This window comes from Oryctolagus cuniculus, chromosome 8, assembly GCF_964237555.1.
Source record: "Oryctolagus cuniculus chromosome 8, mOryCun1.1, whole genome shotgun sequence".
In the NCBI taxonomy this organism is placed as follows: Eukaryota; Metazoa; Chordata; class Mammalia; order Lagomorpha; family Leporidae; genus Oryctolagus; species Oryctolagus cuniculus.
The window spans coordinates 102,686,056-102,705,942 of record NC_091439.1 but is presented as its reverse complement, the minus strand read 5'-3'; the positions used below and the strand labels follow the sequence as shown (position 1 = coordinate 102,705,942).

The 19,887-nt window shown below is 37.5% G+C and overlaps 1 protein-coding gene across 20 annotated transcripts in view; it reads left to right on the top strand.

Annotated features, from left to right (window-relative positions):
- Nucleotides 1–19,329, top strand: part of ADGRL3 (adhesion G protein-coupled receptor L3) — an 870,273-nt gene extending 850,944 nt beyond the window's left edge. For 7 of the 20 annotated variants that reach the window (XM_051819791.2, XM_051819782.2, XM_051819781.2 and 4 more), the window contains 3 exons: nt 6,484–6,612; nt 12,423–12,440; nt 14,241–19,329. In XM_051819791.2, coding sequence (XP_051675751.2) covers nt 6,484–6,612; nt 12,423–12,440; nt 14,241–15,046 — 953 coding nt within the window. In that variant the 3' untranslated portion in view covers nt 15,047–19,329. Of the gene's footprint in view, nt 1–6,483; nt 6,613–10,509; nt 10,611–12,422; nt 12,475–14,240 lie in introns of those variants that run through there. The other 13 variants (XM_051819792.2, XM_051819789.2, XM_051819788.2 and 10 more) reach the window with 6 other exon arrangements.
- The last annotated feature ends 558 nt before the right edge of the window (nt 19,330–19,887 follow it).

Here is a 19,887-nt window from a genome sequence, read left to right as displayed (position 1 = left end):
TGCCTATACTAAATCCCAACAAGAAGTTGAGAAATTTATACTGCTTGTGGGAATTTGTACTGCTACAAACACATTTGACAGCATTTGCAATGTGTTGTAAATTGAAAATGTATACAATGTAAGACCCAGCAATTCAAATTCAAAGTATTTATTGTACAAAAACCCTGCAACTTAACTTCTACATATTTATAATCTGGACAAGAAGACATGCTTAAAGCCTATCACTATAAAATAAGGACAATGGGACAGTAATGTCTCCAGTTCCCAGATCTCAAGTTCAGACATTATAGAGCAGGCATTCAAAATATTTCATTTTATGGTGAACTAACAGTAACCCAATCTGTACTTTGGTCTAAATGTGTCATTGAAATCCATATTAATAGATTCCCAGTGAATGAATTAGCAATTAAAAGGAGCTGAAGTATCTCCAAACCATTTGAATGAAATTTAATAGGCAGGTTGATTAAAATTTAATAGCAAACTTGTTGGCTATTAAAAGTGCACAGTGTGATAAATCAAGATGTCAGCTCCTCAATTTATGACTTTAAAAAAATGATGAAAGAGCACTTGGCTTTCAACAAAATATTTCCTCTTTGGCACTTTGTCATTTCATTAATTAAATTAATTAATTAAAACTTTTTAAAATGTGAAATTTAGTTTTCTGTGGGTTTGAAAATAATTAAAAATTAATTAAAACTTTTTAAAATGTGAAATTTTGTTTTCTGTGGTTTTGAAATTTATATAACTTCTAAGTTTATCAGATAGACTTCATTAGTTTTTCTTTTAATAAACAAATTGGGCTTAATTTATATGTCTATCTCTATTTTACAAAGTAATCCTATAAAGTTGAATTGCTTATTGCTTGCTCTTTAGGTTGTATGTGTGTGTTGAACTTTGTTATACAAAAAATAGAAAACAAAATATTTAATAAGCAACACTTTTTAAATCAGTTCTCCGTAGTTCTAGAAGTATCTTTTTACCTACTTAGTTTCTTTGCATTTGTTTACTTATTTTATAAGAATTACAAGATGAATATGAAACTAAAATAGCTGATATTACCAAAAAGCACAAGAGAAAAAAGTTAATGCTTTCCCACAAGGCTCCTAATAAAATTATGGTGAGAATCCTAAAATTTATCAAATTATCCTAAAATTTAGAAAATTATTTTGTTACTATGTTCAAGTACAACCATAAGAGCTGTGTGTGACCTTGAATAAATAGTAGATGCATCTAGGCTTGTATCTTTATATATTGAGAACAAAGGATGAGATGGTGTTAAGATCTCACTCAGTTCTAAGTTATGGGTCATAATCTTTCTCCATAATGTTATACTGTCCTTAACTAGATGTTACTTATGAACCTAATATGTATTATAGGCACATTTAATTCACTTTTTTCCAGTTTTCGTATTCATATGATACTTTATTTGCTAAAGAAAGAAACGTCATCTCTTTTCCCCTAAGTTATCTGACCTCTGAAAAACAAAATAATAAAAGCCACTGGAGTCTTTCCCTAGAAATAAATGCAGGCATGTGTGTGTGTGCACAGGTTAGCACACACACCCACACCCAAGGCATTTTACCTGCACTTTGAGGCTCTCCAAACTTCAGAGTTACCATCTCCCTGGGAAGGACCCTGGACTTGTGCCAAACTGAGTATTCTAATTCTGTAGAAAATATTATTAAAAAGACAATGTTCATATGGAGAAGATTAAGACTCTGTTTTGGGCCAAAATTAAGAAATATGCTGGTATCACCCAACAGTAACTCTGCTTGTATATAGCTCTGATTTACATACAGAAGTCAAGCTGTATATTGGAAATGGCCTCATTAAAAAATGTTATGACAAACCAAGGGAGAAAAACCAACAGAATCAAACGGAGGATGAGGTATTTTATAGAAGAAAGAACCCATGGGGTGATGCTATTTTATTGCAATAAAACAAACAGAACATGTGCTATCCTAAAGATTCATGCATAACAAGAACTTGAAAAATCAGGCATATTGCTAAGGGATGATTGAAGAATGCTTGTATCCAGTTGGTTCATTAGATCTCTCAGGCCCTAATTGACAACTTTGGCCATCCAGTATGATCCAATAAGAATAAAGAAAAAAAAAATCTGAGGGACAGAGTGGCAATTCCTGTTATTTTAACAGCTTTTCAGTATACTTTTGTTAGCCTGCTGTCAAGAAGAAGCCTTTGAATTATGTTCCTGAATAATATAATGTGGATTCAAGTGAGATCCAGCTGTCATCCTTTCTAAGATCTGTTTCTTTTTTTTTTTTTTTTTTCACTTCACTATTTCAAAGCATACGGATCTGCCTTAGATTCATAGTCCTCAGTTGCATATATCACACTGAACTCACCCAGACAAGGCTGCCATTCAAGACCTACCTATGTCAAAACACCCATTCTATTGTCAGAAGGAAAGAAATACTACCATTGTATGGTAAAACTATACATTTGCAAAGAATGTCCTCATTATTATTCCACTCAAAATTCACTCATTCAGAAATGGTTATATCAATCTCAATCTTCAGGTATAAAATAGAATAGAACCCTTCTTAAAATGCCTATTTATGATTCTATACTAATCTTTTCCCAGGAGCCCTGGGGTCTTTCTAAATAATTGCCATCAAAGCTGAGTTTTTCAATATGCAATATAAAAATCCTATTTGCTTTGTATGTCACTTTCACCAGAAATAAAGATTTTTATGGCTGAGCCTCTGTTGACAGCTGTATTGATGATTCACGTATGTTGAAATTCCGTCTTATTTTTCTGTGGTTTTATTAGAGAGCTAACCCTTGTTTTTGGCAGCAAAGAAGCAGGTATGAAAAGCCTATAGCTAGAATTTAATCAGTTGGATAATTAAGGAAGAGCTGTTTTTACACAGCCAATTAATTGTAAGCCCCAATTTGAGCCATTTATGTTGAATCACGGCAGGTTGTACTGTCGTTTGCCATTGTTATTAGTGGTATTAGTAGGAGTGTCCACAAGCTGGTATTCAACTACCATTTTATACTTCCAAATATTTATTATTGTTTCTGCTTTAACAGTTTCAATAGTATAGTACATGCTATACTATGAGAAAGAAATAAAAAAAAATCACATTAGGAATTAGACAATTGGCATTCTTAAACTATATTTACTCATAATTGATGAAATGACACAATTATTTATCATTGATAAAATGACTTCATTTTAGTTTTGTATTTTGAAGATGCCATCAATTTCATCTAAGTTTTTTTTTTTTCATTAATTAAATGAGCTGTAGAAAATATTCCAGTAAAATTGGTAGAAAGCCATGGAAAAACCTTCAGGTATTTCATTTTCCTGAAGCTTACAATCCAGTGAAAATCAGCATGAAACATTGTTTTCACATACCTACTAGTCACACTACCCTTCCCACCCACGGAGCAAGGGGTGGGGGAAAACTCTAACTTACTCTTGTCTTCAAACTGACTAACCAGTAAGCTTCACTTTTCAGCTGAAAAACAGTGACAGATGGTCTGTAAACACTGAACCTCTTGGAAGTCTTCAGTAATTTCACAGCTGTTAGAGGGAAGTTTACAAACCAGAAGTTAGTTGCAGGGAAGAGGAAGAGACAGAAGACAGAATCCAGGAGGATAGTGTCAGAATTCAAAGTGACCTAAGTCAGCTGGGGAAACAGCCAGAAGCAAACAGAGTAGACTTAGCAAAGACAAGTGAAATGCATGCAGCTCAAGAGAACAGGCAGACATGAACTTGCACATGAAAGATGGAGTAAGACAGGGTCTGCCCAAGTTTTCAGTCAGAACACCTAGGCATCTGCAGGCAGCCGCGTTGGCTTTGTTTTTGATCCCGTTTTATTTTTTGGTGTCAGGGCCACCATTCAAAAGTATAATTTAAGTGTCAGAATATGAATGTGGACTGCGGGACCCATGTGATTAATACCTCCTGGAATGTGTTCTTGTTTGGGATGGGATGGTGACAGCAAAAGAAAACTCTTGAGGTCACTCTAAGACCTGGGTATCCAGGAAAATGTACTGACTTTTCCCTTTTGGTAAATCAAAGGGAAATCATGTGGATTGCATTTCTTTACTCAGACATATCCCTTACTATCACACTAACAAATCCACAGAACTTTACCTATATCTTTGCACTCTTTGAGAAAGAGTAATCATCAAATTCCATCTTCTACTCTTTTGTTACTGTTTTTGAAGCCCTGACTGGAATTGTAACCCTACATTTGTAGAACTAGAGCTAGTTTCAAAAACAGTAATTACATTCATTTCAAATAGTGCATGAGGTATAAATGAAGGTAATGGACACTAAAAAAGGGACTGCTGTTTAAGTAGTGATTCTTTTTATTTTAACAGGAAGCAGGTCTTTAATTCCAAGGCTAAAGAGCAATGTGCATGTTGTTTAGCAATCTAGTTTTGTGTTCGTTTTGTTTCACAAATGTTTGTGATTTTGGTGTCAATAGCAAGTAGATCCCCAGTTGTCACTGCATGTCACTCATTATGGCTCCAGACCAGTAACTAACTCTGAACTGCACTAATAGTTGGGGAAGCAACCTACAAAAGCCACGTGGCTGAGCTATAACTGCCATTGTTTGATAATACCTCACTGTGCTCCAAGGGAATTTTCAACCATTGGGGCAGCTTCTTCCACATAGAAGAAATTCATGAACAATGAAATCAATGTTAGAACTTCTTAATTAGAAGTTTCATTGACCAAATTCACTTCCTCTGGCAACCACTAACCTGTTCTCCATTTCTGTAACTTTGACATTTCAGGAATGTTATACAGATGAATGGACATGCATTCTATGTGACCTTTGGGGATTAGTTTTTCTCAGTATGTCTCTAGAGATTTCTTCAGGTTTTCATGTGTAGCTATAGTTTGCTCTCTCAACTGCTGAGCAGTGTTCCACAGTACAGATAGTCTGTGGACTGCGTGGGCATCCACCTGTTGAAGGAAATTTGGATTGTTTTCAGTTTAGGGCAATTGTAATTGCAGCCACTATGAACATTCAAGTACAGGTTGTAGTGGGTACATAACTCTTCATTTCTCTGGAATAAATGCCCAAAAATACAGTTGCTGGGTGGTACAGTAATAGCAGGTTTAGTTTGATGAAAAAATAATTTCCATAGTGGCTGTACTAGTTTATATTCCCACAGCCAATGTATGAGTGATCCAGTTTCTTGGTATCCTTGCTAGTTGTTAGTTAATGCTGCCAGCAGTCTATTTTAAGTGTATAGTGATAATTCATTGTGGCTTTAACCTGTATTCCCCTGAGGCAATTGGCAGTTCTTTTCATGATCTTATATCCTCTTCATAAAACGTCTGTGTATGCCTTTGGACCATTTTCTAATTGGATTTTCTTTGTTTTTAGTCTTGATTTCTGAAAGCTCTTTCTATATTACAGACACCACTAATTTGTTAGATAAAAAATATTTGTTGATTTATTTTCTCCTGGCCTCTAGCTTGTATTTTCATTCTGTAATATGTGTTAAATTAATATATATCTGTGTGTTCAACCTGACTATCCTCATACAATTTGCATTTCCCGTTCCTTAGTCATTTTTCCTTAATCATATTACATAAACACGTAATTCTGTCTTTCGTTTTCATACATAGCTGAATTATATTTAATAAAACTCTTCCTTTGGTCTTTAACTTCTTAGATGTATGACTTTCGATGGTGGGAGGTTGCATTAGAAACTAAGAACATCTGTTCACATACATAAAAAAAGAATTTCACTTTGTTATTCTGCTGTGCCCAAATCCATACAACCAGCTGGAAAATGGAAAATGGAATATGTGTGTATTGTCTGATATGATAAAGTTAATATTTAAAAATAATATCCATATGATTTTTATCAACTTATAATATCACAATATTAGTATACTGATTATGGTGTACTAACAAGTGTGATTATGTTTAAGTTTACTTCAATTTGAATGATTCTTTATAGAATTTAAGAAATGTCAAATTTTTCTGTTGTGTCTACAACTGCTCTCCAAATGAGTATATTATTATAAATGTTGTCTTTTATTATTTTTTACCTCCATTGAAAACAACCCAGTGGTTTCTGTGAATGAGGGAATGTTTTGTTTAATTTTTAGCCTTTCTTTGACTGTTTTAAACCTGTTTCTTGGCTTTTATGTTTTGTTTATATGGATGACTGGATTTTGTGTTTTCTTTATTTTTATTTTTAGCAAGCATGGGAATATATTCTTGCATACACCTTGGGAAAGAGAACACCTAAATGTGGCTTAGTCAACATTGTAAATCATCTTTCCCACTGACTGAGATATGTGCATTGTTGGAAACGTGTGCTCTCGTGGCATATTTTTTAGTCTAATTAGCTGCTGCCTGTAATCAGGACTGTATCAAGTGTTATCATTCTAAATGTTTCCTTTCTTTTTTTCAAACACATTGGCCTGATTGACCTTTTTTTTTTTTTTTTCTCTGTCTTTCTCTGGGGCTGCTCCAGGAGCCATGGCTAATCATCTTATAAGCAATGCTCTGCTTCGTCCGCATGGTACTAACAATCCCTATAATACATTGCTTGGGGAACCGGCGGTCTGTAACAACCCTTCTGTCAGCATGTACAACGCACAAGGTGTGCTGGAGTTTATCTTAATTGTTTCAAGTGAGAGTCCCATCTTATGTAGCTTTTCTGGGCACATTCTGCTTTTCTTTGTCCTGCCTTTTCTTTGTTTTGGAAGCAGACACACAGATTCCTTTCACATTCCACCCCTCTTGGCACTTTTATTTTCCATTTTCCTTAGGTTTTCCTTAGTAAGCAATGGGTTCCTTCAGGTAAACAAATGTTTGACTCATCACTATGTGTTTGTTTCTCTGTAATGTTATAAAATGTACTGTGGTTTGTCAGTATTTTTCTTGTTGTTCATTTATTTCTGTATTAAATGCCTGTGTATTTATTTTGAGAAGTGAGATCTTTGCCTAAGGTAAGTGAGATAAGGAAGACTTGATTCAGTAGTCTTATTGTTCTAAGGTCAAGAACATAAATCTTATTGTTTTACCATGATCTACAGTCTGGACACAAACCATAAGCACTGATGAAAGCATTTAGATCAACTCTCGGGAAAGTGACAGTTGAAACCCAGCGGTGGTGGAAGGCGCACTGAACTGGACAGTAGCAGCTCCTGGTTCTCCCTTAGCTCTACCATCCAGGGGCTGGCGCAGACAGGCCACAGAATTGCTTTATCCACTGCACCTACATGTTAAAAACAAGGCTTTTGAATATGGTTCCTCTGTATATCCTCCAGCTTGAAAATCATACAGAAGCTTAATTGTTTCTCAAACAAGTCAGCATAGATCTCTTATAGTATAAGCTCTTGGAATGCTTTTTGCCATCTGTAAGGATAAAGCTTTGTTAGATGCATGAGAAATATAAAAAACATTTTATATATAAAGTGACCACAGGAAAAACAAATTCACAAAAAAGTTTCATGAAAGAAAAATCCTTCTCAGTGATCTACATACTTAAAATTATATTTGAGGGAAAAATTCCCTATCATAGACTTCCAAGGTTCTTCTTCACGTTGAATGTGATATTTAAATTTAATTTTCCCAGATAATTTTGACAAAAAGTGTGCAGTATTTTCTGTGAGGATCTTTAGTTTTATTTTTCTGACAGAGGTAAAAGATTAGTGGCATGAATGCATAAAAATTGAGTGAATGAGCCACTGCAGAAAAGCCTGTTTGCCCACATGGCTACTAAGGCTCAGACTGCCTGGGATCCCTGACATGGAATCTGACCAGATATAAAGGATGATTTAAAACTACTTCCAGATTTTTAGAGTCATTGATAAAAAGAAGTGATGTGAGGAGTATTTTTAATTTTTCTTCAGAAAGCTTTTATTTAATGAATATAATTTTCATAGGAACAGCTTTAGGAATATAGTGGTTCTTTCCCCCATACCCGCCCTCCCACCCGCACTCCTGTCCCACCTCCTACTCCCTTTCTCATCCCATTCTTAATTAAGATTCCTTTTTAATTAACTTTATATACAGAAGACCAACTCTATACTAAGATTTCAACAGTTTGCAACCACCCCCCCCCCAACTACATACGAAGGCAAAAGTACTGTTTGAAAACAAGTTGTATAGTCAGTTATAATAGTATAACTCATTAAGGACAGAGGTCCTACATGGGGAATAAGTCCACAGTGACTCCTGTTGTTGATTTAACAATTAACATTCATTTAATGACATCAGTGATCAACCAAGGCTCTTGACATGAGCTGCCAAGGCTATGGAGCCCTTTTGAGTCCACAGATTCTGTCAGTGTTTACTCAGGGCCATAAGCAAAGTGGATGTTCTCTCCTCCATTTGGAGAAAGGTACATCCTTCTTTGATGACCCCTTCTTTCCACTGGGGTCTCACAGAGATCCCCCAAGTAAAATATTTTCTGCCACAGCATCTAGGCTTTCCATGCCTGAAATGCTCTCATGGGCTTTTCAGCCAGATCGGAATGCCTTAAGGGCTGATTCTGAGGTCAGAGTGCTGTTTAGGACATTTGTCATTCTGAGTCTGCTGTGTGGACTGCTTCCCACGCTGGATCACTCTCTCCTTTTTAATTCTATCTATTGTTATTACCAGACACTTGGTCTTATTTATGTGATCCCTTTGACACTTAATCCTATCTATATGATCAACTGCACACTTAATATGATCACTTTAACACGTAAGATGGCAAAAGATGTTTGTCACCATGATAAAACTCAGCAAACTTAATTTCATCAAGTTCCTACATGTCTCAGAATCACAGATTTAGAATCCCAAGGAAGGACAGAGCTCATCAAGCCCTCTTTATGTCACTGCTGTCTATAACTTGTGCTGAAGAATTTCCTTGAGTGGGGCCCTGTCTACTTCAAAGTTGGTGGAAAAATTGTATTAAAAGATAAGTTTATTGTGGTGTAAAAAAAATTGAAAGTCATACTTTTTATGACATATTTCCATGAACTTTCTTAAGTTCCCCTCATATTCTATTGCCTAAATGCTCTATTTGTTAGAGAGAGAAAGAGATAGAGATAGAGAAGGAGAGAGAGAGGGGGGAGAAAGAGATTCCCTTTGCCTTCTCCTTAGCCGAAATTTTCCTCTGGCCATGATGCCCTATAAAGCAAAGGAAGGCCCAGAGCATTCTCCTGTTTTCCGTGGCAGACCCTTAGATGCACGAAAGTAGCTCCCCTGCCTTCCTTGAGTCTTTCATTTCCTTAATAAAACAGACTCACTAATATGGGGCACTTTCTGGTCTTTCTTCACAGCGACCCCTTCTAAATTGTCCCTCATTTGTCAGTGTCCCTATTTCATTATAGCACTCAATGAATTGTACGTTACACAATGCACCAGATGAGGTTTGGCAGAACAATTTAGTAGGCCTTATAAATACTTGTTTTGTTCTTTCTTTATTGTCCTTAAGTGACAGGTAATTGCATCATTATAAACATTTTTAAATGTACTGATATATTAGTAAAGTTTGAATGATGTTAAATGAAGACTTGTATCATGCCTGCAAGTTAAATATATTCTACATTATTTCTATTATACTCAAGAATCTTTGGTAATTATTTAAAAAAAAGTCATAAATTTGGATCACATTTTGTTTACCTTTTTTGGTTATGCAGGTATAATTGATAATGTCTCATAAAATGCAGAAGTAAAACTATTACTAATCAGTGTGGTTTCCCTAATTCAGTATTGGCCTTGCCTTCTTATTTCATTTTTACTGATATCCTAAAGTAGGAAATTTTTCAAAGCATGGACTACTTCTCCAAGAGCTACCAAATTGAAATCTCACATGAAGAATTTAAAACAATATTACACCTACACAAAGTTTTATTGCCTTAGAATCCATTACTGGTTAGTACTGTTAAGATTACCAATAAATTGGCCGGTGCCACGGCTCACTAAGCTAATCCTCCGCCTTTTGGCGCCAGCACACCAGGTTCTAGTCCCGGTCGGGGCGCCAGATTCTGTCCCGGTTGCCCCTCTTCCAGGCCAGCTCTCTGCTATGGCCCGGGAGTGCAGTGGAGGATGGCCTGCACCCCATGGGAGACCAGGAGAAGCACCTGGCTCCTGCCATCGGATCAGCGCGATGCGCCGGCTGCAGCGTGCCGGCCGTGGTGGCCATTGGAGGGTGAACCAATGGCAAAGGAAGACCTTTCTCTCTCTCTCTCTCTCTCACTGTCCACTCTGTCAAAAAAAAAAAAAAAAAAAAAAAAAAGGATTACCAGTAAATGCACAGAGGAAACTCCTGACTGTATTTGTCTTTTATTCCACTAAATTCAATAAATTCTAACATTTCTTAAAAACAAAAGTAAATAATTTTATTAATGCTTTCAGAATCAGTGGTGGGATTGTTCAGCTATTTTATGTTTTAATATTTCTATGCTATTAAGAAATTATCATAGTACTTAAACTAATTCTTTTTACCACTGACCAAAAATAAATTTTGGTGATTGTCATATTGCTACTAATCTTATGCTTTCAGATGAACGCACTTACATTCTTACTGGCAAGGTGAAATCTTACATGAAATATAGGTGGCTCGGTATGTACTGGAGTGGTTTATGTTGAATTCCACTTAGCTCTGTTCTTTGATCCTCTGATGCAGTCCCACCAACTTTCAGATTTAAGGAATCCATTCTTGTCTTATTTAAAATCCAGAAAGATGTGTTTATAGTGTTACTAAAGCATACAGAGTTGTAAATAAAGATGAATAATATACTTGCATTATATCAAATTCAGAGTCCACCTGTGGACATATTTGAAACTCCATGCATTAGCATTTCTGGACCACTGTCTTCTTGACAGTATTAGCAATTGAATTTTTGTAAAGATAAATCACATTATAGAAAAACCTGTCAACAAAACATAATATAGACGAGGAAGTCATGATTTTCCTAAAACAATTTACATTATAAAGTAATTTAATTCCATGCTAAAACTTTAAAGAAGGACATCCATGATAGGGCAGGTTACAGTGATGAATACATTATGGTTGGTAAGAATACAAGGTCCTGTTATAAAGCATGCAAATTAATACTCCACCATGGCTTTCAAAGCCTAAGGCAGAAGTGCAGAGAAAATGGCAGTGAACGGGGGTGGAGCGAGACTGGACCGTTCCCTTTCGGACCCCAGCTCTGCTCTGTTTGCAGAGCGGCCTTAGAGGAGGCTCCGCCTTTCTTGGCTGTGGTTTTCTCATCTCTGAAAAGCAGAACTGAAGTCCGATGGACTCTCATATGCTTTCCAGTTCTAAAATTCTCTCACTTAAGGAATAAGCCATGATGAGCCTCCAAGCATGTGCATCTGTGGACATACTGGCTTGGCTGTTTAGGAAAGCTGCTCTGAAACTTAAAGAGTGCCTCTGCATTTCGAAACACTGTTGTCTTTTCACTGAGAACAAATCACGCTATGAAGAACCTAAACTGTCTTTCTAAAACTGTGGTTAGCTTACAACAAATTGCAACCTCTTACAGCAATCTGGCTCCATGAATTCACTGTTTTTTTTTTTTTTTAATTTTCTTATATTTTAATCTTCCTGTAAACAAAATCAGCAAGAGAAATTCTTCTGATCTGATTAAAATATTTTTTTCTAAGAGAAAAACATTTGCTAGGATTGTTTTAAAGGATCAACTCTCAAAAGGTCTGATTGCGTAAACTTGTGCAATGATCCAGGAGCAAACCCGATATTGATGGTGGTCTTTTCCTGTGCTCACATTCTCTTGATAAAGAATAGTGAATGGATTTAACCATTTTTTCCCTCCATGGTTACACAACTTTTGAATATGAGCTCCAGAAATGACAGCATTGATCAGCTTTCATTTATGAATGATAAGAAACAGTTGTATAGGTGCAATTGGGAGAGAAAAAATGTTTGTGTAGGGAAAGAGAAGGTACATAAGGGACAAAAGGAACACTGTTATGAAAACCTTCAGCTCTGGTTTTCTCTCTGTATACAAGCTAAAGATTTCTTGTACAATTTTACTGAAATAACTTTAAAATTAAATGACATTCTTTAGAAGCAAATCGATATATAATATTGAAATATTGTGGTGGAAATATTCACGGGTTGTCCTCAAATTTTTGCTGTCTTGTTTTGTGTGATAATCTTAATATAATTGCATATTTGTTTGAAATTTTACCAACTGTAGAAATGCTTATCAAAGACTCATTCTAATAGCATGTGTTAAGGGGGATTTCTTGGTTTTTGACTAACATTTCAGTATTTTTAAGTATGATAAACCATGTAACACAGACTCATGAATTTGGGGGCAGTGGAAATTATTTCCTTTGACTCTTTTTTCTGCATATCATCAATTTGCTTTTTACTCATGTTTCTTCTACTGTCGCTGTAAGCTTACTTGTTGTTTTTTCTTTCCTTTTCTTCATGCTGTCGTTTAGAGCCCTACAGAGAGACAAGTATGGGAGTAAAGCTAAACATTGCATATCAAATGTAATTTTTTTTAGTTCACTTTTATTGCATCACATATAGATGATGTAGTTATTAAAAACAGTTCATCTCACAATTTAAAAACTAAAGAGCCTATGAATCAACTTATATGAATATATGTTAATAGAGATTAGACGCTTCTGTTGTCTGATTCTTTTATTCTGTTACATAATCAACATAGTTGTCAAGTCTCATGTAATGTTTGTGTGAGTTAAATTGTTTTTAAATTAAGCATTTATTTTTGCTAAGTAATTCATAAAGTTTTCCTTTTTATTGATACATGCTGTCATTAAAATGTGTCCCATGCCACATACCCACTTTATTTTCCTGTGGCTGTTTTCAGCCCATACCTAATGCATTGGCAACAGAAATAACATGTGTTTCAATGCATCAGCCACCCAGCCACAACCATCAGCTACCATAGCAGCTTCTGCAACAATATTCACCCATCACATCAAGCCTTTAAAAGGCAGTCCTTTTATTTTTTCTTAACATTGTGGATTTTGTGTATAAGATATCTTTTAACATGAAAATAAACTGCTTCACCCTATGTCTGTGATGGCTGCTTATTAATGCATTTTTCCATTGCTGTTTTTGAAAACTGGGTTACTTGAATAGAGTTTGCATCAGAAGTCCACATACAAATTGACTTGAAACACTTCATTCAAACCACCCTTGAATGGGTTCAGTTTTGATAAATATGACTGCATCACAGATATAGAGTGCATGCTATATTTTCACAAGTTGTATTGAGAAGCTTAATGCAATTCTCCAATTAATTTTTGTGTAAAAACAAAAAAAGAGAAAACTTTCCTTATTTACTGGTATTGATTAAATGTGTGTGTTTTTTTCCTTTTGTGGTTGCATTTGAAGTGATTTATGAAATTATAATAGATTCTTGAATTGCTCTTTATTCAAGGGAATGCAAAATCCTTGAAGAAATATAAGGTCAAATTTATTTCAGTGTAGCTGTTTGTTATCAAAATAAAATGTTTGTCTTCTTTTAAAAGCAAAGTTTAGTTTTCACACAAAGTCATCGCACATTATAGAATGGTGACTTTCACACTGACACTAAGTTTTTAGAAATCGGGGCTACAGTCTCTTTACTATTACCTAATGACCCTAAATAATCACAAGATAATATATGATAATAATCAAAGTGCCCATCACAGGAAAAAAATTACAAAGAAATCCAAATACTCTTGAAAGTTCCCATATGTAAATTGTTTATTTATTTGACTATTATTTTAACATAATCCTTTCGTGGTTTCGTGTACAGAGATTATTTTTAATTTACTTTTGACCATCACATTGAAAGTACCACACAGGAATTATGTTAATATTATAGTTATTTCAATGATAAGACAACATAGCAAATTAAAGGGAATGAATTAATTGACTTTGATGTCTATAAATTGAAAGCTGTTGGTGACCACATCAGAATTTTGCATTTTTTTCGCCCAAATTCTCATCAATTATTCTTCAGATAACGTCAGGCGATGTTTGTGTGGAAACTGAAAATGTAGAGTTTGCAGTTTTATTCCTTTAAAGAAGTACTTGTTTCCCACTGACACGATTCTCGCTGTCCGATTATAGCCCTGTTATAGACAACGTAAATCCAGCAGTGTCTGCTGCTCCCCCGGGCTGGCAGCTTGCAGGGTTGGTAGTGGCTGGGCTTGCTCGTGTGTGGGGTGTGTGTGTGTGTGTGTGTGTGTGGGGTGGGGCGGCGTCCGGATCGCCGAGTCACAGCGTCTTGTCGTCTCTTTCAGAGGGGCTTCTGAACAATGCCAGGGATACAAGTGTCATGGATACTCTACCACTGAATGGTAACCATGGCAACAGCTACAGCATCGCCGGCGGCGAGTACCTGAGCAACTGCGTGCAAATCCTAGACCGCGGCTACCACCCCAACGAGACCGCCCTCGAGAAAAAGATCCTGAAGGAACTCACCTCCAGCTACATCCCTTCCTACCTGAACAGCCACGAGCGCTCCAGCGACCAGAACCGGAACCTGATGAACAAGCTGGTGAACAACCTCGGCGGCGGCGGCGGCGGCGGCGGCGGCGAGGACGACGCCGCGTCCTACACCCACGACGACAGCCTGGGCCTGGAGCTCATCCACGAGGAGTCCGACGCCCCCCTGCTGCCCCCCAGGGTGTACGCGGCGGCCGACAGCCACGCGCCGCACCACCACTACGGCCGGCGGCGCCTCCCGCAGGACCAGAGCGACAGCTTCTTCCCGCTGCTGACTGGCGAGCACGCGGAGGAGCCGCCGGCGTCGCCGCCGCGCAGGGACTCGGTCTACACCAGCATGCCGGCGCTGGCGGCCGACGGCGTGGCCGCGGGCACGCAGCCCGAGCCGCCCGCCGCGCGGGCCGGCGGCGGCGACGCCGACGACGTGTACTACAAGAGCATGCCGAACCTGGGCTCCCGCAGCCACGTGCACCAGCTGCACACCTACTACCAGCTGGGGCGCGGCAGCAGCGACGGCTTCATCGTGCCCCCCGCGCGGGAGGGCAGCTCCCCGGACGGCGGCGCCAAGGGGCCCCCCGCGCACCTGGTCACCAGCCTCTAGGGGGCGCCACCCCGCCGCGTGGACCGGTCCCACTTGGTAGCCGCAGTGGTCCTCGTGTGTGTCCTCCCAGCCCCGTGCGTGTGTTGCGGTCGAGAGACCCTCGCAGACCCTCTCAGACTTCTCTCTCTTCTTGATCTTTTTATTTCTTTTTATTTCTTTTTTTTTTAAAAGCTGGGGATTTTAGGTCAGCCCAGGGGAGGAAGAGTGACTGCTGCTGACATCGTGCCCTCGCTTCGCGCCCCGTCCCCTCGCCGGGGGAGACTTCATTATGTTAATGAACGAGATGTGGAGACGTGGGGGCGCCCGGGTGGCCTGGTGGCGGCCTGCTGGTGTGTGTGGTTCGCCCCCCTGACGCGCTGTGGCTGTCCTGGCCGGGACCTGGTTTTGCAGAGGCCAGAGCGGAGGTGCGGAGTTAGCAGCAGAGCCGCATCTAGACGGGAGTGTGCTGCACAAACACTGCGTTCGCTGGGCGCGCGTCTGGGGTCCCTGGCAGCGGGCAATGCGCCACAGCGGGAGGAGCTGTGGAGACCAACATAACACCGGAGAATTCGTGATGAGGTGGAGGGGAACTCTAGAATTCTATGCTAAATGCATATTTTATGATTTGCTGTATTAACTGATGATACAACTAATGGCAGAAAAAATTGAGCAATTTCTATGTCATGTACAGATACTAGCATCGCACATATAGTCCGCTTTCTGTTCCTCCAGACTTTCAGTCCTCTTAATGTAGCGGAGAAAAAAAAGAAATTTTTCTTTTTCTTTCGTGCTGGTCTTGCAAGTTTGTCTACCAGTAAGAGAGTAACGTTTCCTTCCCTCCTTTTCTATTCTTTCGTCATTTCCTTTTCCTTTTTTTTTTTTTTTTTTTGCCTTTTTTCTTTGAAATTTCACCTGGCAAAAACTAAATAAATAAATGAAACTATCACTTTATAAGAATCATTTTCTAGTAATGCAAACAAATTATTTTTTACAAAAAAATAAAATAAATAAAATTAGACTTCCTTCCCTCACTAGATACCTTTATTCAGCCAGAATATTTCCAACAGCATTTTTTTTTAATTTTTGCAAATTAGAGCAGGAAGAAGTTTTGTGTTTACAGGGCACGTCTGTTGTCATGCAAAGCGTATTTGGCAAGGAGTTGGTCACCAAGACAGTAGCTATGATTCTAGAAGTCAGGAGGTGACTGTAGAACTAGCGGGGCTTCTGCACGTCACGTGGAAATAACGAAACGACAAGCAAAAGGATATCTCATAGACGGTGTAGTGCCGAGTGCTCCGTCTAGTCCTCCCGAGATGGGCACCTGCACTACCAATTTTTAGAGGAAATTCTTTCCCTCACAGTAAGAATTGAAAGGTCAAACTATCTTGAAGTGTTTTTTTTTTTAAAGTCTTCTGTTTATTAACAGGAATTTTTATTTATTTGACAGGAGATAGAGTAATGTAGGAATACAAGAGGTAAATTAGCAGCACATATAATTTTTTTTTTAAATTTATGATCCATTTTGTATGGTCTCAAAGTTGGATGACCTCATTACTAATATTTGTTGTAAAAGTGAATCTTGTTTGCCAACCAATAAACAACTGATTGAGATTTAGAAGATACTGTATTGATGTATGTACTATATGTTTAATTATTATTCTCATTTTTCTCACTTTTCTTGCTTTCTGTTTTCAATATATAAACTTTGCTAATCCTCTGTGGTCCAAATGAGCCATGCAAAAGAAATCGATCTGACTAAATGAATAACCTAAGCACAAAATTATTCCATTTTTGCAGATGAAGTAAAGAAAAATGGGATGGGCATATTTATGTTGGCTGACATAAGATGCATAACTTACTTTCTAGCAGGTTGACAGAGAAGTTACTTTGTGCTTACTTAAAAACCAGCTACAATCATGTTTATTTGAAAAGCCAGATTTCAACCAGATATTTAAATGTCAAATTCTAGAAGGGAGGTTCTATTTTCCCCTCCATTGTAAGCTCCATTTTGATGGAGAAAGCAATTTAATTTCAGTCAGTTCACTAAAGGCTGCAAGAACCGTGGCCACGCAAATATGCTTTTTATAAAGATAGGATGGTGACCTTTGTCTTGTTCAGTAGATAGAGGACGTGGGAGGGGGCAGAGTCCTTCCAAAAAGGCTTTCTAAATCTCCAGTTATTGCAGATCTCTTGCCAATAGTGTGCAGGCATGGGGCCCTTCTTAGGGCAAAAGCTAAAACAAATTTGCCAAATTAGACTTCTGTTCTCTTCTATGTTATATCTTGGGATTTTCTTTTTTTAAATCTAAATGAAGAGGAAAGGTAATATACAGATGGCCAGTAATCTATACTTTTGATAATCAAGGAATCTGGGACAAAAGAATTGTGCTGGGTCAGAGTACATCATGATCTGCATATCACGTCAGAATGTTTTTGTATCATATCTTTTTAGTCAATTGACAGGAATATTGTTTAAGTCTCCAGATTTTTCTCTGAAGTTGGAGGAGAACCTCAATATTTAATAGTAACTAAGCTTTCTCATACCAAACTACGACAATATGAGTACCTGAAAGGTGTGTAACTCACCTGATACATAGAGTGCACTTGATTAGGAAAGACCCCTTTGTCGACTTGGTTAAGGTAACGTCAGACACACACGTGGTATGTGGATTATGAGTGCTTGTGCATGCTTTGCCAATCAGTCATCGCTACGAAAGCAGCTCCACCAGTAAGAAGCCAGTTTCACAGAACAATGGGGAAACTACCTCAATTCAGCCCGCTGGTTTTCTGATCTTGCTACCTCCCTGCCTGTTATCATTTGTGTTTCCGTCTATGGAGATCTGAAGCAGGTAGCTTCCCCGACTCTACACAGACCAGGAGGAAGAAAGATGGCTTGAACACTTATACTGGTGCACATGCCCATGCAGTACTATCAGTCAGTACCAAGCTCTTTCTTACAACGAAAGGCTGAGGTTTCTGAACTCTCCTCCATCGTAACTGATTTACTCTCGGAGCATCTTTAGATTCCAAAATTCTGTACAGGGAGCATTGATTCCCCCAAATTCTATGTGAATATAATGAAAAAACACTGGATAAGGACTTAATTATGCACATATTTCTACTAACATCCGTTCATTTAGAACTGTTTTTATATATAGTAGCAAGGATTGAATTTCTAAACTCGGATTTTTTTTTCCTATGAGTATTTTCATGTGGAGCAACTGATGAATCAATAATTTTTTTCCTTTCTAACACCTTTTGTTGATTTCATTTTTAAATACCCTGTGACGTACTTGTCTGCTCTTTTTTATATGTACTTATCTAATTTTTCATTAGGAAGTCAAGTTCCATCAAGAAGACACAATATACATACATAGCACACTTCGGACCAGCTGAAGTAAAAGTTATGCCAATGAAACAAATGATTACTTCCTAGTGAAAGGGTATTTTTATAATATTTACACTTGAATTTTTTAATTTATCCTTGAAGTCTAGTTCACATAATACTTCATCAAGACAATAGCTATTGGAAGTCATGGTTGCTTGATTCTGAATCTGATGGATTGGTGCCTAAGTCCCTGATTGATAATATTTGTGGTTAAATCCAAATTTTGTGAAGAGGAAATAGGTTGGAATTCCACTCTATTCAAATTACACATGCTGAAGTGGAATGATAAATTAGCATGCTAAAATAATTACAGTGGCAAAAAGAACTGGCATGAGAATAATTATTATGATAAAAATAATCAGGAAAATGTATTAAGTGGGTAATGGAGACACCTTTGACTTGCTGTGAAAAATTTCACAATCCTAAATCAAAATGTAGCTTAAAGTCTACTTCTTAAAAATTCTCATTATAATCCAAAATGTTTACATAGTGCAAGAGTTTTTAAGATTTAGGTTTCTAGATTTTATTAACTTGGTGTGACAGAACTTTTCATGGTTATGGAAATAAGCATGAAAGGGAATTAGTACCATTTATACAGTGTCCATATCATTAATTTTAGGCAATGTCTTCTGCTTTTTCCTCCTACACAGACACAAATTCACTGACTAGTTTACTTCCTTTAAAGAATAACATCAAAAATCTCAGTGTCCAACGTTCTACATTATTGTTGAGATCAGAGGGAGAGCATAAATAGTTTCTGGGTTGTCTAAAGATCAACTCTTCACTAATCATCACCCATTAAGTAAAGAATGTTTAGTTTTTCAAAGTAGCACGTGCATCTATTTTGTATTAAAGAAAAAAAAAGTGTAGAACTCCAATACATGTCAAGTCAAACAGTGAAAAAAAAAAAAAAAGAACTCAAACTCTAATCTTGCTTTGAGCAAATCTAAGCATGTTGATGTCAATGTCCTTCTCTAACAAAAATTGAGATGAAATAATAATATATGTGAACTTCCCAGGTCCTTGTTGGCCAAGGCATTAAGATTCCATGAGTTCATTTTTTGACACTTGAAGTTGTAACTCTCCACATAAATAATTACTAAGCATTCCACAGTAATACTTTAAATATACCTTACATTTGACTTAGGCATGGCAGCAACGTGAGGAAGGTGGAGGCAAGAACGTGAAACAGCAACTTCGTGAAATAGCTATGGAAGCACTTTGGTGCCCGTGGGCTCTGTGAAGCTTCTGCGAGCTCATAAAATACATTCACTTGATCCCAACAGTAAATTGAATTTTGTAATCAGCAAATATGTCCTTAAACAGTCTGAAAAAATGTTATTAAATGTCTAAATTTTCATGTTTGTAGACTAGTAGAAATTCCAAAGTGTTGGTAGCTGCTTCTTTCCTGGTTAGGCTGTGAGAGGAATGTTTTCTATTTACTAATTAACTTTATTACTTCCTCTTTGCAATAA